Genomic DNA, 25,224 nt, shown 5'->3' with positions numbered 1-25,224 from the left:
GTCTGACAGGGACCTGTGTGGCGCTGGCGCTGTCCCCTCCCTGGGCTCTGCCAGGGACAGGACACGAACCCGGCACTCCCAGCCCCTCTGCTTTCCTGTGCCTTCACCCACGGCAGCGATCCCACAGGGATCTCCAGCGCTGCCCTTGGCACAGCGGGGCCGGACAGGGACCCGAGTGACTCTGGCTCTGTCCCCTCCCCGCACCCCCCGCCCCTCCGCTCGCCCCAGCTCTGCGGGCAGCAGCCGCTGGCCCGGCCCCAGCCCCGCTCCCCAGGCTGCTCTCAGTGGTGCCACTGTTCCAGCCCCATTCCCACCTTCCCCCGCTCCGGGGCCCTTCCGAGCTGCCCGTGCCCTCCGCAGCAATGGGGCCATTGTGGGGGCTGGGGGCCCCGGGGGCAGGGCAGGGCTGGGCATCGCCCCCTCCCCACCCTGGAGCAGCATCTCCTCCTGCTCCTTCTTCCTGCCCCTCTCCCCTCGCTGCCCCCCCGGCCCCGGCGTGTCAGGGGCTGGCTCGGAGCCTCCGCACAAGGGCAGGTTAATACTCGGGGCCAGCGCTCTGCCCCGCATTCGCGGCGCGGCTCCGGCCCCGGCACAGCCATGGCCAGGATCGGCGGTGCCACGGCCGGGACCTGCGGTGCCACGGCCGGGACCTGCGGTGCCACGGCCGGGACCTGCGGTGCCCTGCTGCTCTCGCTGCTGCTGCTCCTCCACAGCCCGGGCGCCTGCGGGGCCCCCCCGCAGCCCCGCGGTGAGTGGGGAGCCGGGGCTGGGGGTCTGGGGGTCTGGGGGTCCCTCTGCTGCCGCTGGGGACGGGGAGGGAGGAGGGAATGCCCAGGGAAGTGAAGGAACTGTGTCCAGGGTGTCCCTGGGCAGCAGGACCTGGGGCTGGGTTGGCTCCTGTTGGGACAGCACAGATGGCCGCGGGTCACTCTTGGGGCTGGAGGAGGCCCAGGTGGGACCAGGGCTCTGCCTTCCCTGCCCTCTCCAGCTCCACAGGGATTGCCTGGGCTGGGAGCTGCAGCAGGAATTGGCTGGACACCCCTGGGTCACCTCCCGAGCAGGGATGGGTCAGGTTGCTGGGAGTGGGACTTTCCTTGGATTTTCTTCATCTGTTCTAGAGCAAAATCCTGCTCTGCTTGGCAGGTGTGCAGTACGGCAGCCAGGAGCAGGTGGCTGCAGCTCTGCAGCTTGGGCTCTGAACCCCAGCTGGGAATGAGAGCCAGCAAGGGCTGGACACCGAGGGCAGGGATGGACACCCAGGGAAGGGCTGGACACCCAGGGAAGGGCTGGACACTCAGGGCAGGGATGGACACCCAGGGAAGGGATGAACACCCAGGGAAGGGAGGGTCTGGTCCTCAGGAGCATCTCTGCCCTTCCCTGGGCTCCTCAGGAGCATCTTTTCCCTTCCCCAGCTCCAGGCAGCCTGGCGAAATTGCTGCAGGAGAGGCAAACTCGGCTGCAAGGCCAAACTTGTGGGAGCTAAAAATGTTTGGGTGGTCTGATGATGAAGCCTTGCACGCAGCCGTGGGCAGCCTGGACTGTACAGGTGTGACACTGCAGGAGTACCTCGGGCTGTACAGGTGTGACACTGCAGAGGTACCTGGGCTGTACAGTGTGACACTGCAGGGGTACCTGGGCTGTACAGGTGTGACACTGCAGGGGTACCTGGGGCTGTACAGGTGTGACACTGCAGAGGTACCTGGGGCAGTACAGGTGTGACACTGCAGGGGTACCTGGGCTGTACAGGTGTGACACTGCAGGGGTACCTAGGGCTGTACAGGTGTGACAGTGACTGCAGAGGTACCTGGGGCTGTACAGCTGTGACACTGCAGAGGTACCTGGGGCTGTACAGGTGTGAGAGTGACTGCAGAGGTACCTGGGGCTGAGGGAGGGGAAATTTCAGATAAACTGGCCCATTTCTCCTCAGGAATTGGGGCAAAGAGGGTTCTTTTGCTGTGCAAAATTACAGTAATTTCACGCGTATAAGGCGCACCCTTTTGACTAAAATTTCGGTCCAAACCTGGAAGTGCGCCTTATACTCCAGAGCGCCTTATATATGGACAATGTTCAGAAATTTGCCAACCTGGAAGTGCGAGCTGTGAGCCGAACCGCCTGGGGCCGCGGGGCTTGGTGGAGGGGGTGGGGTGTGGCTTGCGCCAGGCCGTGGGGCTCAGCGGGGCTCAGCACGTGTCCTGGTTTGGAGGACAGGTGTCTGCTGAGAAAGGCAGGAACTTCTCTTTGAAAATGGAGAATGTAAACCTCCTCCCTCCAAATTATTATAATTTTGAAATCAAGGGGCTCTCAGGCAAAGATATGGGAATTAGGAATAACAGTTCTTTACTAGGGAAATTAAAATAGAAATACAGTACTACAAAGAAACAAACCCAAACCCTGACACAGTCAGAGTACAACCTGACACCCGTCAGTCAGGCAGGGTGTTGGCAGCAGTCCCATCCCATGGTGGCTGCATCCTCCTGCAGTGACAGATGTGGCTCAGTTGGAGCAGTGCTCCTGTACAAGGTGCAGTTTCCTCCCAAGCTCCAGTAGTGATGTGGAGAAGTCTGGTTTTCCTCTGAAATCTTGTGGAGAAAAGGCTCCTCTAGTGTCCCAAAATCAGTTTTTACCTGGGTAAGAAAGGCTTGACTCTTCCCCCCTGGCTGGAGCAACTCCCAATGGGATGCAGTAATTTTATCAGTCCCACAGTGGGACTCAATGGCCATGAGCAGAAAATGACTCCCAGGAGGAAGGATGGGTTGTGAAAAGATAAAGAACACTGCCCCAGCTGGTTTATAAACCATGGCCATTAACAGGAGATATCCCATGAGATAAAGAACACTGCCCCAGCTGGTTTCAATGGATGCCCATTAGCAGAATACCTCCCATGGAGATCAGGATCACTGCCCCACCTGGTCACAACAGATGTTGATAGAATAGATACTTTGATCACATCCTGTGTTGTAACCCAAGACAGCAGGGTTGGCCCAATTGTTACTAATTGGTTACTTTGTTGCACACAGATGTTCGCTGCAAAAAAAAGTGCACCTTTTACTCAGGTGTGCCTTATACTTGTGAAATTACTGTAAATCATTTTGGATTTCAGGAAATGAGCCTGAGCAGTGACTGAGCCCAGCTCACTGTGAGCAGTCACCTCTCTAAAACAAACCTCTTTCAGTCCTGGCTTACTGTGCTGTTTTCCTGGGGTTTTAATGGATATGACAACGATGCCCTGAGAGGGATTTTCTGCTAAGTCAGGGCATTAATTCAGCCATTCCTGAATAATTCCTACTGTGGATATTTGTAAATACAGAGGAAGATTTTATTTCTGATTTGAGTTTTAACTAAACTATGCTGGGCCAAGGTGTCAATCAGAGCAAGTGACTGTCACCTCCTGGAGAGAACAGGGCCTGTCCTGCCGACCCTTACTGTGGCTGAAATCCCAAAAATCTCCCACCTGACATCCCTTCTTTACTCTTCCCTTCTCTGAAATAAACTCTAGTCTCATAAAAAGAGGTTAAAACTGTTATTTAGGGCCAAATCACAGAGCAGAAATAAATAAAATACATAGACTTCAAAATTTCTATTGGCTCCAGCTGTTCTTAGGGAAATAAAATAACTTTTCCTGCTTGGTTTGTCACTGAATCCAGGGATGATTCATCAGCACAAAGGGGGATTTGTGTTTTATTTCTGGAGGAATTAATTGCAAGACTTTGAGCCTTTCCCTTCATTTCTCACCTGTAAACTGGGCACAAGCAACCCCTGGAAAAGGCATTTCCAGTGCTGCAGATGGATCTCCCAGGGAGCTTTCCTTCCTCTGAAATTAATTATGGGGGGAAAATGAAATTCATCCATACGGGAAAAGGTTAGATTGGATTTTAGTGGGAATTAGAGCTCCTGACAAAGTGACCACTGCCTGCTTTGCTCCCACCTTCCCAGACCCTTCTGGAGCAGATTTGGTCTTGATGCCCCTCAGGAGACAAACCTGATTATTTCCTTTACAGATCCATCACAGGGTATTTATTTTTATCTTCCTCAAAGACTGGAAGTCCCATTAGATCTCACACCGAGGACCAGCTGTAATATTTATGTCATCATTTGGAGCAGATTTGTTGGCCCAAAAGCTCCCATTTAAAAATCTGTCCACAGAAATCTCCTTTATGACAAGAGCTCCCTGGGCCCTGCAGAAATCAAATATTAACAGAGTACTTGCTGCCTGACAACAACAGGCTAAATGAGAGGAAAAAAATTAAAAAGAACAGGATGCCATAGATCTGCTGGGGGAAATGGGGCCATTCATTTACAAAATCATAAAAAACATGAGGTCTTTTTTTATTTCTTGTCACAGCTGCAAATGAAGATGGAAAATGGCATGAAAGCAAGAAATTAAAATAATAACAACAATAGTAACAATCATTCCATTTGTTGCATTGCTGATGCCTCCTGTTTATAGCCTCTCTTTTTCACTGTGGGTATTCATGGGGCTGTAGAAATTAATTATCAATTATGAATTATTAATTAGCAATGATGGCTTCCAGATTTCTCTGTTGTTTGCCCCTCACACATATGAACAAGCTCTGTGCTGTGTTCCTGGGGTTTATTATTGGTGCCATTACTGGGGAACGTTACTGGGGTCTGGCTCCTCTTGTGCTGGGGGCTTAACCTGGGAATGTTGTTCCCAATCCCAGCTGACTGCTGAGTGCCTGGCTCTGCTCCCATTCCCATTAACTGAAATCCCGGGGGATTGGTTATCCAGGTCTGAGGGACAGCAATCCCTTTCCAGCCTTTTTTGGATGCAGGAACATCTCAGGTTTCAGTCCACAGCTTTATCCCTCCTTCCCTTCCTTCTTCCCTCCCTCCTTCCCTCAGTGCTGCCATTCCACAACTAACTTCCTTCCTTCCTTCCTTCCTTCCTTCCTTCCTTCCTTCCTTCCTTCCTTCCTTTTTTTCCTTCCTTCCTTCCTTCCTTCCTTCCTTCCTTCCTTCCTTCCTTCCTTCCTTCCTTCCTTCCTTCCTTCCTTCCTTCCTTCCTTCCTTCCTTCCTTCCTTCCTTCCTTCCTTCCTTCCTTCCTTCCTTCCTTCCTTCCTTCCTTCCTTCCTTCCTTCCTTCCTTCCTTCCTTCCTTCCTTCCTTCCTTCCTTCCTTCCTTCCTTCCTTCCTTCCTTCCTTCCTTCCTTCCTTCCTTCCTTCCTTCCTTCCTTCCTTCCTTCCTCCCTCCCTCCCTCCCTCCCTCCCTCCCTCCCTCCCATGCTGTCATAGGGGATGAGGTTTCTTGCAGCCCTCAGAGACAGCCCAAGGTGACAAGGGACACCCTGCCCATCACAAATCCATGCCACCCCCAGGAACTTTGCTTTCCTACAGGTGCTTCCCTAGAAAAGCCAAAAGAAATTCAAAATACTCAGTTCAAGGTCTGAAACCTGCAGCTCCTCTCCATGCAGTGCCTCTTTCCCAGTGTCATTCTCTCCCTCCCGGGACACTTTTCCCTTCTTTCCCTTTGATTGCCCTCTGTCCCTGCTGTCCCCAGGCACCCTGTGCAGGACCAAGCCCACGGACCTGGTGTTCATCATCGACAGCTCGCGCAGCGTGCGGCCACACGAGTTCGAGAAGATCAAAGTGTTCGTGTCGCGCGTGATCGAGGCGCTGGACGTGGGCCCCAACGCCACCCGCGTGGGCATCATCAACTACGCCAGCGCCGTGCGCAGCGAGCTGTCCCTGCAGAGCCCCCAGAGCAAGGCAGCCCTGCTGCAGGCCGTGCGCAGGATCCAGCCCCTCTCCACGGGCACCATGACCGGCTTGGCCATCCAGTTCGCCATCAGCCGCGCCTTCAGCACTGCCGAGGGCAGCAGGGTCGGTGCACCCAACTTCAGAAAGGTAAGGAGGCAAGGAAGGGGCTGGTTCCTCCAGCTCCGTGCTTGGGACTCATCATGGAGTTGGAAAAAGCAGAAAGGCGATTTTCTCTGGGCTTTGATGGTGTGTGGGCATGTGGGGGTTGATCGTCAGAGGTGGGAAATCTCCGGGAGGTGCAAACTGGAGGGCTGAAAACCTCCAGCAAGTTCACACCTCTCAATTCTTCTTGGAAACCTCTGGGAGGTGCAAACCCCTCAATTCTTGGAAAACTCCAAGAGGTTCAAACCTCTTAATTCTTCTTGAAAACTTTTGAGAAGTTCCAACCTCTCAATTCTTGAAAACCTCTTGGAAGGCTCAAACATCTCAACTCTTCTTGGAAACATCTGGGAGGTTCAAACCTCTCAATTCTTGGAATCCTCTGGGAAGTTCAAAGCTCTCAACTCTTTTTGGAAACCTTTGGGAGGTTCAAACCTCTCAATTCTTGAAGACCTCTGGGACAGACCAACCTCAATTCTTGGAAACCTGCAAGAGGTTCAAACTTCTTAATTCTTCTTGAAAACCTTTAGGAAGTTCAAACCTCTCAATCCTTGAAGACCTCTAGGAGGTTCAAACATCTCAACTCCACTTGGAAACATCTGGCAGATTTAAACCGCTCAAATCTTCCTGGAAAACTCTGAGAGGTTGAAGCCTCTCAGTTCTTGAAGACCTCTGAGAGGTTTCAACCTCTCAATTCTTCCTGAAGACCTCTTGGATGTCTAAACCTCTTAATTCTTCTTGGAATCCTCTGAGAGGTTCAAACCTCTCAACTCTCCTTGGAAACCTCTGGGAAGTTCAAACCTCTCAATTCCTGAAAACAGCTGGGAGCTTCAAATCTCTCAGTTCTTGAAAATCTCTGTGAGGTTCAAACATCTCAATTCTTCTTGAAAAAGAAGCTCATCTTTGGGACTTAGTGAAAGAAAAGACAAAACTCATTATAACATATTCTGTCCGAGTCTCGAGAGTTACACCCAGCATTGGCCCCTCCTGTAGATTGGAGAGACATTTCCACTGACCTGTCCATGAAAATGCTGGATCCTCATCTCCGGAATCTCTTCCACACCATTCCATATCCCCCTGTCCTCGTGCACCCTTTTCCTGCAGCCAGACAGCTCCCCCAAGCCTTGCTGTTCCCTGTCACTTCTGGTTGTGTGGAACAGACTATCCTGGATTTCCAGTGTCTCCCTGAAACCTCCTTTCCTGGGCAGCTGGAAAAGCTGAGAGCAGAGGGCTTTGGAATTATTTACCTGAGGTATTAAAAAAAAGGGGGGAAAAAATGGAAATCACTCCTTGCTTTTCCCTCTTCCCTTCCACTCTGGAGCTGATCCAAGAGGCAGAATCACAGAATGGGGTGGGAGGGGTTGGGAGGGATCTCTGGAGCTCCTTGTGCTCCAGTGGAGCTGCCCAGGACCAGGTCAGGTGGCTTTTCAATGTCCCCAAGGTGGAAAACTCCACAACCCTTTGTATTCTTGGTTCCCTGGTTGTTTTTTTCACTTTTTTCCTCTGCCTTGAAGTCCAGCCAGCTTTTCCCTTCTGCTCAGGGTGACCCCATCCCCTGCCTGGGAGGAGGAACAGGTCATGCAGGGATTTAGGGAGGTGAAGCTTCCACAAACACCGGACACGGTCCTTGCTCCTTCCCACAGCAGAAATCCAACAAATCCTCACACAAATCTGGTTGTCAACATCCCAAAACATCACACGGTGCTTTGCTCTTGCTTTGTGCAGCAAATGTCACCCCGGGCAGGGAAAAGCACAATTTGTTTCCTCAGGAGCTCTGAGAAAAACCTGCTCCCACCTTCCTCAAAACCCGCGGGGAGCCCAATTACTTTCACCTTATTTTTAAGAGAAGAACAACTAATAAATTGCCAAATTGCTGAGCAAATCCAGGGCTTTGTGCAGCTTCCTGCCTGATTGTCCTTGGAGCGCGGCTGGAACATCACGTTCCCATCCCATAATAAGCCATCACTCCCTCATTAGCTGCAGGATCACTGGGAAATGCCACCCGGGGCTGGGAATACCTGGGAACGCTCAGGAATGCTCAGGGATGCTCGAGTGTCTGAGATTACCAGGAATAAATGGTGTCAGAGCATTGGGATTCCTGTCTGACAGAAGGATGAGGGATCCAGAATGTCAGGAATTCACAGGGAAAGCTGCTGGTTAAATGAGCACAAGGTTTGACCTTGAAAAGCAAAATTTCTCCATTTTCCCAGGGCAAAACTGAGGATCGGGGCAAAATTCAGCTGTTGCAGGCAGCAGAAACTTCACCTTTTCATAATTCCCCTCACATGGCTGAGCAGTGGCAGCCTCTCCAGGATCCAGAGGCTGCTCCTTCTCTCCAAGCCCTTCCCAAACCAGGCACGTACCAGGACTCAGCTTTTTCCATGGCAGGGAATTGCAGAGATCCTCCGACTGCAAATAATTTGGAGATAGGTTTGAAAATAATAATGAAAAAAAAAGGAACATTTTTCACATTGACTCAGGCTGGATGCAGGGAAAACATCTATGGTGGGAGTCCTAGGTAAAAACCAGGATTTCCTGATGATTGGGCTAACCAAATGTGATATTTAGAGGTATCTTTTACACTCTGTCAGGCTGTGATAGACAGCTCCCCTGGCTTCCTCTCACTGTTACATTCATTTTCCCCATGGGTTCTCTGGTGAATTCCCAACCCTGACTCTGTATCCAGAGGTTTTGTTTTCTCCAACGACAGGGCAGGAAACAATGGGAATTTTGAGTCCTTTCTGGCAGATTTCCTCACAGAGGCTTTATGAGGATCTTTCCCATCACATCCAGCTGTGCACGCTGCACCCTGTTTGGGGCTTATCTGGGCTTGGGTTTATGTGGGCTTGAGCTTATCTGGGGTCAGGCTTAGCTGAAGATGGAGAGGAGCTGACAAAACCCAGAGAATTTCTTGATTTAGGAAGAGAAATGCAGGAGGACACGTGGCTGCTGACAGGACCTGCTGGAAGGGTTTGGTCCCTAATCTGCTAACATAATTCCCTGATTTGGTAACGCTCTGATCCTTGATAACTCCTCTGATCCCTGATTTGATAACTCCTCTCATCCCTGATTTGATAACTCCTCTGAATCCTGATTTGATAACTCCCCTGATCCCTGATTTGATAACTCCTCTGTTCCTTGATTTGATAACTCCTCTGATCCCTGATTTGATAACTCCCCTGGTCCCTGATTTGATAACTCCCCTGGTCCCTGCCAGCCCGGCTTTGAGGAGCTCTCCTCTCCTCGGCAGCCCCGGGCAGTGCTGCTGGCCCGGCTGGAGCTCAGGCTGAGCCGAGGGCTCTCTCTCCTGGCAAAAGGCTCCACTGCACGGATGGATCTGCTCCCACCCCAGGAAAACCCCGGAGCTCCTTGGGCACACCCATTCTCCCCACACCACACACCCACACCTGCCACAGGGGATGCTTTGCCCTTTTTTGCCACGCTAGAAGGGCTTGGATTTGTTTATTTTTTCCTCCTTGGAAAGCACCAGTTATTGTGATGCTCCTGGGAATTTTTAATTGTGCAGCTCTTAGGAAGTGCAGATAAACAGCTGAAATTAGATAGTAAAGCGCCACATTTTTCTTGTTTCTCCTGTTTTTTTCCCCATTCTGCATTCCAGCCCAAGCCATTCCCTTGGAGCTGGCAGTCATGTCACAATAAATTAGTTGTGAGGAAAAGTGGCAGAGGCAGAAGAACTGGCAAAGAGCAAGAATTCAGGTCTTGTGACAAAGTCTCTTTCAGAAGAAAAATAAAGAGGGAAAGGGACAAACCAGGAGCAGGACTCTGGGAGGCTTTTAACTGGTTCAGGGCTGCATTTAATCCAAGCTGAAATCCAGTTTCCACTTAAACCAGCTGCCACTTTAATGCTGGCGTTAGCAGAGGTGGGTTTAATGCCTGCTGTTTATTTTGGAACAGAGAATCACAAATCCTGCCTGGCCCTGATACACAGCGTGACCTCGGGCCTCTTCCCCTCTCTCCCCATGGAGATGGTTTCAGTTCCATCCTTCAGCTTCTCCACCTATAAATGGGATGAAGCCTTCCTCTCACGTTTCCATGAGATTCTGTCAAGTCCCACACTCAGCTGGGTATGTCCTGAGTGTCCCTGAAGATCTTTAGTTTGGCTTGAGCTTGAGTTTGGCTATGAACAACATCAATTTAATTTAGTTCCCTTAGAGGAGGATATGCCAGTTGTCCTTTAGTGACATCCAATCCAAACCATTCAATCCTTGGCAGTTGTCCCTTGGTGAAACCATCAACCCCTGGCAGTGGTCCCTTGGTGAAACCATTCCATCCTTGGCAGTTTAATTTTTCCAGCTCAGAAAGAAACTAATTCCAACTAAAAAAATATGTTTGTGTGATCTCCAAAGAATGGGACGAGCTGGCGGGATTCCCTTTTCCCTTAATTTTAGGAATGCAAACCCTTTCCTCCTACCCCAGCCTGTTCCACAAACCTTTTGGGAATGTGAACGAGGCTATCAGTGCCCACCCAGCCTGTCCCTCCCCCTGCAGGTGGCCATCGTGGTGACTGATGGCCGGCCTCAGGACGGGGTCCAGGACGTGTCCGCCCGGGCCAAGGCCGCGGGCATCGAGATCTTCGCCATCGGCGTGGGCAGGGTGGACATGGGCACGCTGAGGCAGATGGCCAGCGAGCCCCTGGACGAGCACGTGGACTACGTGGAGAGCTACAGCGTCATCGAGAAGCTGACCCACAAGTTCCAGGAGGCTTTCTGTGGTGAGTCCTGACATGGCCAGCCTGGGCTGGGGTGCTGCCAGCCAGCAGGGAATTGGGAATGGATTGGGTGGAAGGACCTTAAAGCTTAGCAGAGAATCCTGGAATGCTTTGGGGTGGAAGGGATTGGAAAGCTCATCCCATCCCCAGCCATGGCAGGGACACCTCCCACTGTCCCAGGTGCTCCTAGCCCCAATGTCCAGCCTGGCCTTGGGCACTGCCAGGGATCCAGGGGCAGCCACAGCTGCTCTGGCAATTCCATGGCAACCCCTGCCCATCATGCCAGGGAACAATTCCTTGCCAAGATCCCATCCAGCCCTGCCCTGTGGCAGTGGGAGCCATTCCCTGTGTCCTGTCCTTCTAGACCCATTTCCAGAATCCCTCTCCAGCCTTTCATATGGAAGTTGTGCCTGTGACCACCCTTCACCCTCTGCCTCCTTGCCCCAAACTCTGCAGGACCGGAGCCCTGTGGGAGCCAGGGGCTCTTTGAAGTTGCCTTTCCAGAACTGCAGGTTTTTGTTCAGGGGATTTCAGGTTTTGGTTAAAGAAATCTTCAGATTTCACTGTCACTGAGGAGTTTGTAAACATGATCCACACACTCCTGGAGGCAAGGGAAAACAACCTGGCACAGCTGAAATCCCGCCTCTTTGGAGGCAGTTGAGAGAATTTGTTTTGTAATTCCCCCCTCCAGCATTGCCTCCTGAACTCCCAGTTCAACAGGGATGGTCCTAGTTCTGTTGGAGGCTGAGCTGCCTTTGCCTGGTGCTGCTTTTGGGGTTGGGGGTCTCATGGGGCAGGAATCTCTTCTGGCTGGAGTAGGATCTAATTGCTGTCTGCAAAGCACATCAAAGGAGCCCAAGCATCCTAAAACCACCATCCTATAAAAACAGCATCCTACAAACAGCACCCTACTAACACTGCCTGTCCTAGTTTGGAGGACAGGTGTCTGCTAAGAAAGGCAGGAGCCTCTCTTTGAAATGGAGAATGTAAACCCCCTCCCTCCAAATTATTATAATTTTGAAATCAAGGGGCTCTCAGGCAAAGATATGGGAATTAGGAATAACAGTTCTTTACTAGGGAAATTAAAATAGAAATACAGCACTACAAAGAACAAACCCCAAACCCTGACACTGTCAGAGTACAACCTGACACCCGTCAGTCAGGCAGGGTGTTGGCAGCAGTCCCATCCCATGGTGGCTGCATCCTCCTGCAGTGACAGATGTGGCTCAGTTGGAGCAGTGCTCCTGTACAAGGTGCAGTTTCCCTCCCAAGGACCAGTGGTGATGTGGAGAAGTCCGGTTTTCCTCTGAAATCCAGTGGAGAAAGGGCTCCCTTAGTGTCACAGAAATCTCAGTTTTTATCTTGGTAAGAAATGTTGGGCTCTTCTCCCTGGCTGGAGCAACTCCCAATGGGATGCAGTAATTTTATCAGTCCCACAGTGGGACTCAATGGCCATGAGCAGAAAATGACTGGCTGGAGGAAGGATGGGTTGTGAAAAGATAAAGAACACTGCCCCAGCTGGTTTCAACAGATGGTGATAGAATAGATACTTTTGATCACATCTTGTATTGCAAACCAAGACATCTCCCTACAAACACCATCCTATAAAAGCACAATCCTCCAAACTCCATCCTACAAACAGCGTCCTACAAACATCACCATACAATCACCATCCTACAAACAACATCCTATAAAAGCACAATCCTCCAAACTCCATCCTACAAACCCCATCCTCCAAATGCAGCTCTGCTCGTACAGGAGCTGCTGAAGAATGAGAATGTTTTATTGCTTCCCAATGTTCCCCAAGGCAGTAGGGCTGGGCCATAAATCCCCATTTTCTGTCAGCAGGAGAGGCCCAGGTGTTTCTCCTGCCATTCCCTGGAAGTGAAATCGAGTGGCAGCACTTCCTGCAAAGTGTGATCACCTGGAATCCCAAACACATGGCTGGGCCTTTGAGAGGTGTAAAATCTCCTGGTTCAGCTTCCAGGCTGAAAGGGATGAAGGGGAGCAGCTTTTTGTCATGTAAAATTGGCTCTTCTGTGGAAAGGAGGAAATTTTGAAACAGAGTGAGCCATGGATTATCCTCAGCTGGTAACACAGAGTGAGCCAGGTATGATCAGGTGTCACTGCAGCAGGAGCTGATGGAAGAGGGGAACAAAAACTTCAGACAAAGGAGGGAGAGAGAGACAGAATTGGAGGAGTTGGAATCCAGGCTGTGAATATTTGTGGGAGTTTGTGTTGGTTGCCCAGGAATCAGGAGGCAGTGGCCATGCAAAAGCCTCACTGTGTGAGGAAAAATCCTTTCTGTGCCTCCCTTTGCAGGTGGCAAAGCTCCTGCCATGGAAAAGCCCTGGGAGATGAGGGAAGCACTCAAGATTATTGCAGGGAGCAGAGGACAGCCCTAAGGGAATGTCCAAGTCCCTGTTACTGTGTTCTGCACATGCAACTGCCCCAAGCTACCCCAGAGATGAACCCAAACGCCCCTGCTCGGGCACAGCACAGGACTGACAGTACGGAAAAGTGGCCAAGTGCTTCCTACAGTGCTCAGCAAACTCCTGGGGGAACAGGAAACCCTTGGTGCTCCAGCCAGTGGTGAGATGAACTGAGCTACAGGCAGCTCCAGGGGCAGTAAAATCCCCAATGATGTGTGGCTGTGTGCCAGTGCTGGCATAGCTAAGAGAAGTGGAAGGGCTAAAAATCTATGAAATATGGGTAGATCAGAGCACAAAAGGCTCAAAATAACAAACCTTAACTCAGAAAGACTTTGTTCCACCTCCCGTCAGTTCAATCCAGCCCTGTGTCTGGATTTCTGCGCATTTTCCCCAGCATTTGTACCTGAATTTGCCTCCCCCAGCCCTGTTTTCTCTGGAGTTTTGTGCCATCCTTGCTGCCGTGGCTGTGACAGCGCTGTCACCCCCCAGTGCTGCTGCCTCCCAGTGCTGCCGCTCAGCTGCTGTTTGCTCCGAGCCACAGCCGGTCAGGATGGGCAGCAGGAATATTTGGAGAGCACGGATCTGAGAGCTGCATGTGCAGGGAGAGCTCTGAGGTGAATTCTACTGCAGAGCTGCAAAAAATTGGGTACTGGGCAGCTGAGGGGACCCAAACCTCACCCAGGAGCTTTGCACTTGCCCCACACCCAGCTGGGTTTGCCCAGGAAGGGAGGATTTCCAGTCCTGGCTGTGCCTTGGAGCAGGGACACTTGTGGAAATTGCTTCCTTGTCTTTATGCCTCAGCCATTGTCCAGGATCAATGAGCTGTGTCCCACAGATTTAATTATGGGGCTGATGTGGGGCTGTGCAGGGCTGGCTGTGGGTGGGGAGGCCTCAGGCTGGTCCCTGCTTGAAGCCCTGTCCTAGTTTGGAGGACAGGTATCTGCTGAGAAAGGCAGGAGCTTCTCTTTGAAATGGAGAATGTAAACCCCCTCTCTCCAAATTATTATAATTTTGAAATCAAGGGGCTCTCAGGCAAAGATATGGGAATTAGGAATAACAGTTCTTTACTAGGGAAATTAAAATAGAAATACAGTACTACAAAGAACAAACCCCAAACCCTGACACAGTCAGAGTACAACCTGACACCCGTCAGGCAGGGTGTTGGCAGCAGTCCCATTCCATGGTGGCTGCATCCTCCTGCAGTGACAGATGTGGCTCAGTTGGAGCAGTGCTCCTGTACAAGGTGCAGTTTCCTCCCAAGCTCCAGTGGTGATGTGGAGCAATCCCGTTTCCCTCTGGAGTCCAGTGGAAAAAGGGGCTCCCTTAGTGTCCCAAAACCTCTGTTTTTATCTTGGTAAGAAATGTTGGGCTCTTCCCCCTGGCTGGAGCAACTCCCAATGGGATGCAGTAATTTTATCAGTCCCACAGTGGGACTCAATGGCCATGAGCAGAAAATGACTGGCTGGAGGAAGGATGGGTTGTGAAAAGATAAAGAACACTGCCCCAGCTGGTTTCAATGGATGGCCCATTAGCAGAATATCTCCCATGGAGATCAGGATCATTGCTCCACCTGGTCATAACAGATGGTGATAGAACAGATACCTTTTATCACACCCTGTGTTGTAACCCAAGACAAGTCCCTTCCTTGTCTCCTTGCAGTGGTGTCTGACCTGTGTGCCACGGGGGACCACGACTGTGAGCAGCTGTGTGTCAGCACCCCAGGGGCCTACAGGTGTGCCTGCAGGGACGGCTTCAGCCTCAACAGCGATGGCAAGACCTGCACCGGTGCGTGAGGGTCCCTGAACCCAGCACACAGGGACTGTGGGACAGCATGGCATGTTCTGCTCAGAGAAAGGGAACCCCTGCTCTTACAAACCAGAATCACTTTTAAAACATTGCTGTAATCTCTTGTTGGGTTTTCTCTGATTAACCCCATTTCCTCAGTAATAAATGGCATTAGGGCTCTATTTTCCTACATCATTTATTGAGGTCTTTGCTGCTGTTTATTTCTGCCCTCTTCTCATGTTTTCCCTCAGCTTGCAATGGTGGCCTGGGGTCTGCTCTGGATCTCGTGTTCCTCATTGACGGCTCCAAGAGTGTGAGGCCTGAGAACTTTGAGCTGGTGAAGAAATTCATCAACCAGATCGTGGATTCGCTGGAGGTGTCGGACAAACAGGCCCAGGTTGGGCTGGTGCAGTACTCCAGCTCTGTCCGGCAGGAGTTCCCCCTGGGGCAGTTCAAGAACAAGAAGGACATCAAAGCAGCAGTGAAGAAAATGTCCTACATGGAGAAGGGGACCATGACAGGCCAGGCTCTGAAGTACCTCGTTGACAGCTCCTTTTCTGCCATCAATGGAGCCCGGCCCGGGGTCCCCAAGGTGGGGATTGTCTTCACTGATGGACGCTCACAAGATTATATCTCAGATGCTGCCAAGAAAGCCAAGGACTCAGGTAGGGCTCCTGAATTCCCAGAGGCTTCTTTCTCCCATGGCCCAGGCAGGGCTTTTTCTCTGGATGTGTCTCTTAGGATACACACAGGTTATTCTGAGTAATTCTGGGGAGATATTCCACAACTGTCCCTGCTCACAGACAGCTGGAACACCTCAGTCTGGGTGTCAGGTGCACCTTGGTTTGCCAAGAGCTGGTTTTAGTTCCTGTCTTGGTTTGAAAGACAGGTGTCTGCTAAGAAAGGCAGGAGCCTCTCTTTGAAATGGAGAATGTAACCTCCTCCCTCAAATTATTATCATTTTGAAATCAAGGGGCTCTCAGGCAAAGATATGGGAATTAGGAATAACAGTTCTTTACTAGGGAAATTAAAATAGAAATACAGTACTACAAAGAAACAAACCCCAAACCCTGACACAGTCAGAGTACAACCTGACACCCGTCAGGCAGGCAGGGTGTTGGCAGCAGTCCCATCCCATGGTGGCTGCATCCTCCTGCAGTGACAGATGTGGCTCAGTTGGAGCAGTGCTCCTGTACAAGGTGCAGTTTCCTCTGAAGGTCCAGTGATGATGTGGAAGGGTCTGGTTTCCCTCTGGGATCCAGGGAAAAGGCTGCTCTTATGTTCCAAATCTCAGATTTTATCCAGGTAGGAAATGTTTGGGTCCTCTCCCTGGCTGGAGCATCTCCCCATGGGATGATGGAATTTTATCAGTCCTGCACTGGGACTCCATGGCCACTAACAGGAGAGATCTCCTGGAGGGAGGATGGGCTGTGGTAAAGATAAAGAACACCGCCCCAGCTGGTTTAACAGTTGGCCCATTAACAGGAGATATCTCCTGGAGAGAGGATGGGGTGGGAAAGATAAAGAACACTGCCCCACCTGGTTTTTAACAGATAGTGATGGAATACACAGCCCTGGTCACATCCAGCTTTGCAACCCAAGTCAGTTCCCCTCTGTGTCTTTGGAGCAGTTTCTGCTGTTTAGGGTGGAATTTTACCCTGTGGGATGGACAGGGTGGAGTTTTACCTCTGGGATGAGATGGACAGGGTGGAGTTTTACCCTGTGGGATGGGATGCACCCAGGTCTAATTGCTCACACAAATGTGGAAGAAAACTGGAGGGGGAATTTGGAGGTTCCAGCTCCTTGAGGGTTGGACAGGGCCTGGAGAAACCTGGGATAGTGGAAGATGGTGGAACAGGATCTTCAAGGTCCCTCCTAACCACCCAAGCCAGTCTGGGATTTGTCTGGGTCAGGAAACCCAGCCCAGCACCAGAGGCACACAGGGGCAAAGACAACAAATCCCAGGAGCTGTAGGGCCATGCATGGCTTGGCTGCATCAGCCTCAAGGCCAGGAAAAGGCAAAGAAAAAGCAATAAAACAATAAACAAAGCACAGACATGGATTAAGGAGGAGCCCCAGGCACATTAATAAGAAATTCTCCTCAGCTGCTGTTGTAGGAAAAGTGCTCAGTGGCCACACACTGATGTGTCTGAGCCCCATGAAATATGAATGCCTCGAGCTGCCCCTTTGCTGACCCACTCAGCATGTTCCCAGTCTCTGCCACCCCTGTGTTAAATGGATCCAGCCCCTGGGAATTCAGACAGGAATTGTTGAATTATTCCCATCCTTTTAACTTCACTCTCCACCACTAGATGGGACTCGGGGCCAGCACATAACCAGAGAGGTCAGGAGCTCGTGAAAAACCAATGTTTACAAAGCACTCTGACATCTTATGGGGCTGTTCAGCTCTTATAAAACAAAAGGTTCTTATGAAGTGTATTTATAGAATTTATTCCTCCCTGGTGATAAAACTTTGTGCCTTGTCTCTCTCTCCTCTCTTGTCCCTGCAAGGAAATCTCTTATCTGTCCATAAGTTACTGCTATGGGATAAACAAGTACTTAAAATGAGACTGCAAAATTGTTCAGTGAGCTGAGCCTCAGAAAAACAAGAAATATTGGATATATCCAGAGAAAGAAAGGCAGAAGGGGGAACAGGGAAACATTCCACAGTGCCTGGGCATGGACAAGTAGAGAAAAATATTTTGAATCAGGGCTTAATTAATACCACCCAAAATGGGAAAACTGCATTTCAGTTCCATAGAAACAGGTTAATTGCAGATCAATCTCTTGGCAGAGCAGGATGATGTCTGGACAATTTCTTAACTCCCAGTGGGGGCTGCAACTTCAGACAGAGTCTCAGCTCAGTTCTGCAGACCCCAGGTCTCTGCTGCAGAGGGACTTTGCCACTCAGGGCTCGTTAACAGAGGTTAATTAACAGTGGCTGAGCCTGTTTTGGAAACTCACACTGTTTCCTTTTGCTACATTATCACTCCCTTATCAGTGGGGTGGTGTTACCATCACCTGACCTTTCTCACATCTCCAAAATCTTGTTCTTGTTGATGTTGGCTGGGAAATTCTAGTTAAATGCTGCCTGCAAAAATATTTTGGCTAGTGTTTGACCTGGCTGAAAGGATCATCTCCAAAACCTTATTCTCATGGCCACAGTGCCCATGGCCTGGTAAATTTTAATAAAATCTCTGCCTGTAAAATAACTTTGGCCCTGTTTGACCTGGCTGAAAGGAGTCTGGAACAGTGGAGGTGAAGGGGGAGATTCTCACTGAGAGCTGTGTGGGTCCTGGGTGTGCAGGGGGTGGACAAGGATGCCCAGCCTGGCAGAGGTGGCACCGTGCCAGCCCCGTGCCCTGACAGGATCCCATTCCTGCAGGATTTCGGATGTTTGCCGTGGGAGTCGGCAATGCCGTGGAGGATGAGCTGAGGGAGATCGCCTCCGAACCAGTGGCTGAGCATTATTTCTACACCGCCGACTTCAGGACCATCAGCAAGATTGGGAAGAAGCTGCAGATAAAGATCTGTGCTGGTGAGAGGGGATTGGGGCTCAGTCACAGCATTTGTAGGGTGGAGCAGAGGGGTGGAAGTGCCCCTCAAGAAGCTGCAGATGAAGCTCTGTGTTGGTGAGAGGGGATTGGGATGGAGATTTACTCACAGTGCTGAAGGTTGGAGTGGAGGGTTGAAAATGTCCCTGGAGAAGCTGCAAATCTTCAAACTTTGTTGGTGAGAGGGGATTGGGATGGAAGGGTTCAGTCAGAGTTTGAAGGGTGGAATGGAAGGATGGAAACGCCCTTGGAGAAGCTGCAGATCTTCAGTCTGTGTTGGTGAGAGGGGATTGGGATGGGGTAGAGGGATGGAAACGCCCTTGGAGAAGCGGCAGATGAAGATCTCTGTTGGTGGGAGGGGATTGGGATGGAGGTTTACTCACAGTGCTGAAGGTTGGAGTGGAGGGTTGAAAATGTCCCTGGAGAAGCTGCAAATCTTCAAACTTTGTTGGTGAGAGGGGATTGGGATGGAAGGGTTCAGTCAGAGTTTGAAGGGTGGAATGGAAGGATGGAAACGCCCTTGGAGAAGCTGCAGATCTTCAGTCTGTGTTGGTGAGAGGGGATTGGGATGGGGTAGAGGGATGGAAACGCCCTTGGAGAAGCGGCAGATGAAGATCTCTGTTGGTGGGAGGGGATTGGGATGGAGGTTTACTCACAGTGCTGAAGGTTGGAGTGGAGGGTTGAAAATGTCCCTGGAGAAGCTGCAAATCTTCAAACTTTGTTGGTGAGAGGGGATTGGGATGGAAGGGTTCAGTCAGAGTTTGAAGGGTGGAATGGAAGGATGGAAACGCCCTTGGAGAAGCTGTAGATCTTCAGTCTGTGTTGGTGAGAGGGGATTGGGATAGGGTAGAGGGATGGAAACGCCCTTGGAGAAGCTGCAGATCTTCAGTCTGTGTTGGTGAGAGGGGATTGGGATGGAGGGGCTCAGTCAAGGCTGGAGTAGAGGGGTGAAAATGCCATTGGAGAAGCTGCAGATGAAATCTGTGTTGGTGACAGGGGAAATTGGAGATGGAGGGGTTCAGTCACAGCATTTGAAAGATGGAGTAGAGGGGTGAAGATGCCCTTGGAGAAACTGTAGATGAAGATGTGTTTGTGAGAGGGGATTGGGGATGGAGGGGTCCAGCCAAGGCTGCAGTAGAGGGATGGAAATGCCCTTTTAGGTGGATGTTATAAAAATCTGGAGCTGGCAGGACACACGGCAGGATCAGGAGACATCAATATTTTGGGTGGTTGCCTGAAGCAAAGCAACCCCCACACCTCAGCCATGTCCCCCTCTCCCAAATCCCCTTCCCCTTCCTTTTTCCTCCACCTTTCTGCCCTTCTTCTTCCGAAACGATGAATTTGTCTCCAGGTTCCTGAAGGTGGGATTTGCTTTCCTCCTGGAGAAGTTGGAGAGGGATAATCCCTGTGTCTGCAGAGCCAGGATTGCAAGGCAGACACTCTTTTCCAAGTCTCCTTAAAAAATTAGGATCAATCCAAGAACAAGAGGATGGGAGCTATATCAAACCTCCAACAAATTGTACTTTAAAATCATTCAAATGCATTTAAGCTTCAGCCTTCAAAAAACCCCTAAATTTCAGAAAAAAATATTTGTTTGTAAAATACCAATTTGGGTAAATATATTTACATTTGAGAATTAAAAATAAAAGGAAAGCAAGGAGATATTTGCATTTCTTTGATTACCAGTGCCAGTTTGTATTTCTCAACAGCTGCCTGGAAATCTTCAGTTAATCTCCAGCTTTAGGTTACTCCTGGCTGGTTTAAACCCATTATGTTTGGTGCTAGTGATTAATTTCCTTCAAAAATTTTCTCTTTTATTTACCCCTCCTTTGCTCTGCTCAGAATGGCCTTGTACCCCCTCCCTTTCTTTCCCAGTCATCTTTTTCATCCTGTCCCCATCTAAGTTAATTTTCCTTGAAGAACAGATGTAAATTACTGACATGAATTAGCAAACTGATTAACGCTCACGGTTCCACCCCATCAAGGACTGGAATTACTGAACAAAGCTCAAACCAGCCTTGATGGCAGCAGTACCTCCAATTTTTATTAGGTGTTGTTGTGGAGACAGAGCTTGGTTTTATTTGGTCAGACTCCAATTTTAGGGCAAACTTGAAGCATCAGGAGCAGAGCTCAGTGGGCTTCCAGGGAGCTGGAAATCCAGGAAAGACTTTTAATGGCTGAAATAACAGAAAAAAGTGACACTCTCTGTTCATCTGCAGTTAAAGCCAGAAGAGATCAATCAGATAATTAGAAATAATTGTATTTTTATATCCTTTCTGTCTCTGACATAGAAACAAGAATTGTTCTGTTTCACTGGGCTCAGGGGTTTTGATTAAATAAATTTTTTGTGCCACTCATCCTCTTGCTGTTGTGACCCATAGAGGAAGATCCGTGTGAGTGCAAATCCATCGTGAAGTTCCAGACCAAAGTAGAAGATCTCATCAATTCCTTGCAGCAGAAACATATCCTTTGGAAGTTTGGCTGGGACTGGGTGGGTTGGGCTGGGATTTCTGCAGGGACCATGGGAAAGGTCTGTTCCTGGGGGAAGGAATTGGGCTGGGCTCAGGTAAGTGGGAATGAGCCACCTGGGGGGTTGGATGTGGGCAGAGCTCTGGGCTGGTGACAAGGTGGGCTTGGTCCAAAGTTGGACTTGATGGCCCTGGAGGGCTTTTCCAGGTTCTGGGATGCTGGGATTGTGGGAGATGGGGCTGCAGGTCCTGAGGCAGCTGGAATGGGAGGAGGGAATTCCCTCAGAGCAAAGGAACACTGCCCAAATTCCACCATGGACCAGAGGGACAGAGGGTCCTCTGCATCAGAACACCTCAGACTGTGCAGTGGGTGCTGTGGATAATCCACATGGATACATCCACTCATCCCATGTCCTCCCAGCTGGCCAAACTCAGTGCTGGGAGATCTATCCTGCTGGAACTGTTCCCTGCAAGCATCTCCAGCCAGGTGAGCTGGATCCCATCAGATCTGAGTTCTGCCATGCTGGGCCTCTCGTAGAGTGGCAGAAAGAGACAAAAAAGCCACAGAAAATTGGGAGTAGGATTAAAACTTCTCCTGAAGAAAGGAGCTCATGGAGCCTCGGGGTGGCTCACACGGGCAGGGAGAGTTCTCACCCCTGAGGATCAGGAGAGGATCTAATTTTAAAAGCAGTGCTCTGATTCCTTCACACGTTTCTGGCGCTGCTGTGGCACTCTCGCAGTTCTGTTCCTCCTCCCGGGGTCAGACCGAGTGAAATCGGTGACTCGTGTGCTGCAGAGGTCACAGGAGGTCACAGATCTCACCCGGTGGGTGGCCTCTCCCAGGCACACCAAGAACAGGAATTAGTGAGAAGAACTCCAGGAAAAGCCTCTGCTCCTCTCCTCAGGGTCAGGAGCTCTGCCAGCCCCTGCTGACACTCCCCAGTCGTTCTCCTGCTTTTCCTCCTCCTTTTGGAGTCAGCCCATGGCTGTGGGAGGATGTGTGAGCACATGATGGGTGTGGGCACAGACACAGACAGCTCCTTCCTCCAGTGAGATCCATCTGCCTGAGCAGCTCTGGGACTGCCACAGGGGATGGGGACAGATTCCCTCTGCTCCTGCTCCATCCTTACCTGTGCTGCCAGCCTGGGATCGTGCAATTATGGAATGGTTTGAGTTGGGAGAGGCCTTAAATCCCATCCAGTGTCACCCCTGCCCTGGCAGGGACACCTCCCACTGTCCCAGGTGCTCCCAGCCCCAATGTCCAGCCTGGCCTTGGGCACTGCCAGGGATCCAGGGGCAGCCACAGCTGCTCTGGCAATTCCATGGCAGCCCCTGCCCACCCTGCCAGGGAACAATTCCTTGCCAAGATCCCATCTAAACCTCTCCTCTTTTAGTTAAAACCTTGGCCCATCACTCTGTGCCCACACAAGAAGTCTCTCTCTGAACATTTCCTGTCATTTTTTCTCCTTAACTCCTCCTCACTGGAAGCTGTGGCCAAAAGGATTGAAGCCCTGGAGAACAAGATCATCTAAAACCCCATACCAGCAGTTTTTTACCTCCTTCCCAAAGTAACAGAACCAGAACTGCTCCACTTTTCAGGGAGTGCAGCTCAGCCCCAGGGCTCTGGGCAGCTTTTATTAAGGTCTAGGCTACCTGCATTTGTTTAAAAAGAAGAATTATTACAGTAGAGCAGACTTTGTATAAAGGGCAGAGCACAGGGTGTGACTGAGAGTTAGACCAGGCTCAAGTTTGTTGCATCCTACAGAGTGCATATATTCAAAGAAAACAACCAAAAAAAACCTGGAAAGATTTTTTTTATTTAAAGCTTAATATATATACAATGTGTTAATGAGTACTTGATAATGAGTTCTGTGAATCCTCTGTTGCAGCTTTTGTTTCTGTGCATGTGATTATTTAATTTAAAAGTCAGAGTGACTTCGAGTCACCCTCAGCTGCTGGGTGTAAACCCAAAGCTGAGCTCCTGGCTGTTTTCAGTGCTTAGATGAGGTTTAGTTCTGGTCCTGAGCAAGCTCTGCAGGCTGGGCCAGGCTGCTCCTGGCTGGCTTTATCCCGAGCTGTGGAACAATAACTGAAAACTTTCCTGGCAGGGAATGGGGGCAGTGTCCAGTGCCCCGGGCTGAGCCTGCTCTGGGGGAGGTGCAGGGACCCTCTGTGCCCTGAGTGCCACCAGCCAGGAGATGTCCCCTGCTCTGGGTGACCCTGAGTGCCACCAGCCAGATGTGCCCTGCTGTGCCCCCACACCCTCAGCTGGAGCTCCAGTCCATGCCCACCCCGGGAATGCTGTTGGAGCTGCCCTGGAAGCAGAGCCTCCATCCCTGAGCCCCCCCTGGCTCCCCCCACACCTCAGAGCTCCTCCAAGCTCACCGTGCAGACTCCTGCTCCTGAATTCCCTGGGAATGTGGGCTGGGAGCACCTCAGGCTGCCTGGCCCTGCAGCTGTACCTGGCCACGGATCCCCACTGCACCGCCGGATTTGGGTTTGTTTATGGGGTTTTATTTTTTGTACCAAAATATTTATACGTGAGACTACGTGAGAAAAGCTTTTTGGGGCGACTTGGCCTGTTCAGAAGTGTCACCAGAGTAGATGTGTTTTGGTTTTGGGGGAATATTAAAAGATTGCTGGAAATTTGGGAAGCCAGTGTTGTCCTTTGTGCGAGTGCTGAGGAGGCTGCCTGACAACACCACCTCTCCAAAGGCTCCTTAGTGGGAGGAAATCACCTCATGTCACATCCTCATCTCTGTGAAGGGGAAAAAATGATGCCAGAGAGAAAGCCAGACCCTTCTCCCCAAACAGAGCTTCTTTTACAATAAAAATAATTTCTTTCACTCCTGGAGATGCAGGGATGAGTCAAGCACTGAGTCAAGGACTGCAGGCACTCTTCATGGCCAAACCTCACCCTCTCAGGCAAATCCTGACTATCCCTGCACTAACCCCTCCAGCTCCTGAACTTCTTGAGATGAGTTCTTGTCTATTTTTACACAGAAATTGTGGATGCTTTGTATTTGTTTCATATTTTCTCCTTGGCAGAAGCAGACTCTGTTACAATCACTTGTGGGATTATTCCAAGTGCACTTTGAGAGCCCCTGAGCCACTTCTCTTTATAAATTAGAACAAATTCAGATGTGCAGGAACCTCCTAAACCCCTCTCCCAGGGCAGCAAGCCACCCCTGCTGCCACCCAAGGAATCCTTTTCCTCATGTGGAATCACTTTCCATCATAAATGTATTTGAAATGGGAGCAGGAAAGCCCCTGAAGGAAAGTAGAAGTTGTTTCTGCATGTTCTGGTTCTCAGCTTTTTTCTTACTCTTTACTCTGTTTTTCTCTTCTTCTATTTCCCCCTCTCTTCAATCAGCTGATCAGAATTCATCCCCATCTGATAAGGTTAATCATTGATTAATTTGCTTCTATTTCCAGCTAAAATCCCTTTGCCCATCATGGAAATGAGCTCCTGTGGGTAATTTCCTTCTGTGCTTATTTATTTATTCTTTAAACACCCCAAAAGCAAAAATTTAATGGTCTCAGGATCTGGAGGATGGATTTGATTTTAATTCCTGCCATGGCACCATGGAAATGCCCACCTTGGGAGGTGTCACTGTTGTCATCCTGCAGCTGAAGCCATTCCTCTGATTTTTCAGGAAATGGGAAAAATTCCTGGCTGGATCTTTGAGCCCAACAACTTCCATAAAACATTTTTGGGGGAAAGAACACAGTTTCTAGCCCTTTCTGGGGAGGCTGAGCCAGGCAGGGCCATTCCTGGGGGCAGGGATTCCAATTCCAGTCCTGTGCTGATCCTGAGCATTGCTCCAAAGCACTTCCAGGCAGGACCTGGGGGATTGGAGCCTTCCTCAGTCCTGGAGCTCCTTGTTGTTCCTGGAGTTGTTTCAGGCGTGCAGGCACAGCAGCTCCTCTTCCCTGTGGTTTTGGAAGGAGAACAGACCCTTATATCCATGTTCTGCTTCCTGGATCACCCTCACTCAGGAAAATCCCCCTCAAGGAGCCCAACCTCAGATTGGGCCATACATAACAAATAAAAAATGAACTTTTTCCTCCCAGTGCTCCAGATCCATTGAATTACTTCTGTGAGGAATATTCGGGCTGTGGTGCAGATAGAGCAGAACTGAACAAATTAACAATCCTCCTTCCTCCATTCTCTCTTCCCCTTAAAACAGCAAAAGCCATCCCTGAAGTCAATTAGTCAGCGGGCTTCTGATGTCCTAATTAGCCTTCATTAATGGATTGCCCAGGGGCAGTGGGATGGGACCCAGCAGAGGAAAATCCCTCAGCTCAGCTTGTGTGGGAAACAAAGGATGCTGCACAATCCCACACAGCCTTGATGTCCCAAATCCTGGGAGGGGCTG

At 50.4% G+C, this 25,224-nt stretch overlaps 1 protein-coding gene across 1 annotated transcript; it reads left to right on the top strand.

Annotated features, from left to right (window-relative positions):
• The first annotated feature begins 430 nt into the window (after positions 1-430).
• Positions 431-23,499, top strand: MATN1 (matrilin 1). The gene is made up of 8 exons (XM_033080462.1): positions 431-748; positions 5,519-5,865; positions 10,387-10,609; positions 14,698-14,823; positions 15,075-15,488; positions 18,209-18,361; positions 20,759-20,839; positions 22,328-23,499. The coding sequence occupies exons 1-8, from the start codon at positions 598-600 to the stop codon at positions 22,375-22,377; spliced, it is 1,545 nt and encodes a 514-aa protein (XP_032936353.1). The 5' UTR covers positions 431-597; the 3' UTR covers positions 22,378-23,499.
• Positions 23,500-25,224: the final 1,725 nt, after the last annotated feature.

The sequence above is a fragment of the Catharus ustulatus genome, chromosome 26 (genome assembly GCF_009819885.2).
Source record: "Catharus ustulatus isolate bCatUst1 chromosome 26, bCatUst1.pri.v2, whole genome shotgun sequence".
Classification (NCBI taxonomy): Eukaryota; Metazoa; Chordata; class Aves; order Passeriformes; family Turdidae; genus Catharus; species Catharus ustulatus.
This window is presented reverse-complemented; position numbering and strand designations above follow the sequence as displayed.

Coding starts and splice junctions, on each gene's coding strand:
- MATN1 (XM_033080462.1), top strand. CDS start 598: ATGGCCAGGATCGGCGGTGCCACGGCCGGGACCTGCGGTGCCACGGCC. Junction 5,866..10,386: donor GTGCACCCAACTTCAGAAAG/GTAAGGAGGCAA, acceptor CTCCCCCTGCAG/GTGGCCATCGTGGTGACTGA. Junction 20,840..22,327: donor CAATTCCTTGCAGCAGAAAC/ATATCCTTTGGA, acceptor ACTCCTCCTCAC/TGGAAGCTGTGGCCAAAAGG.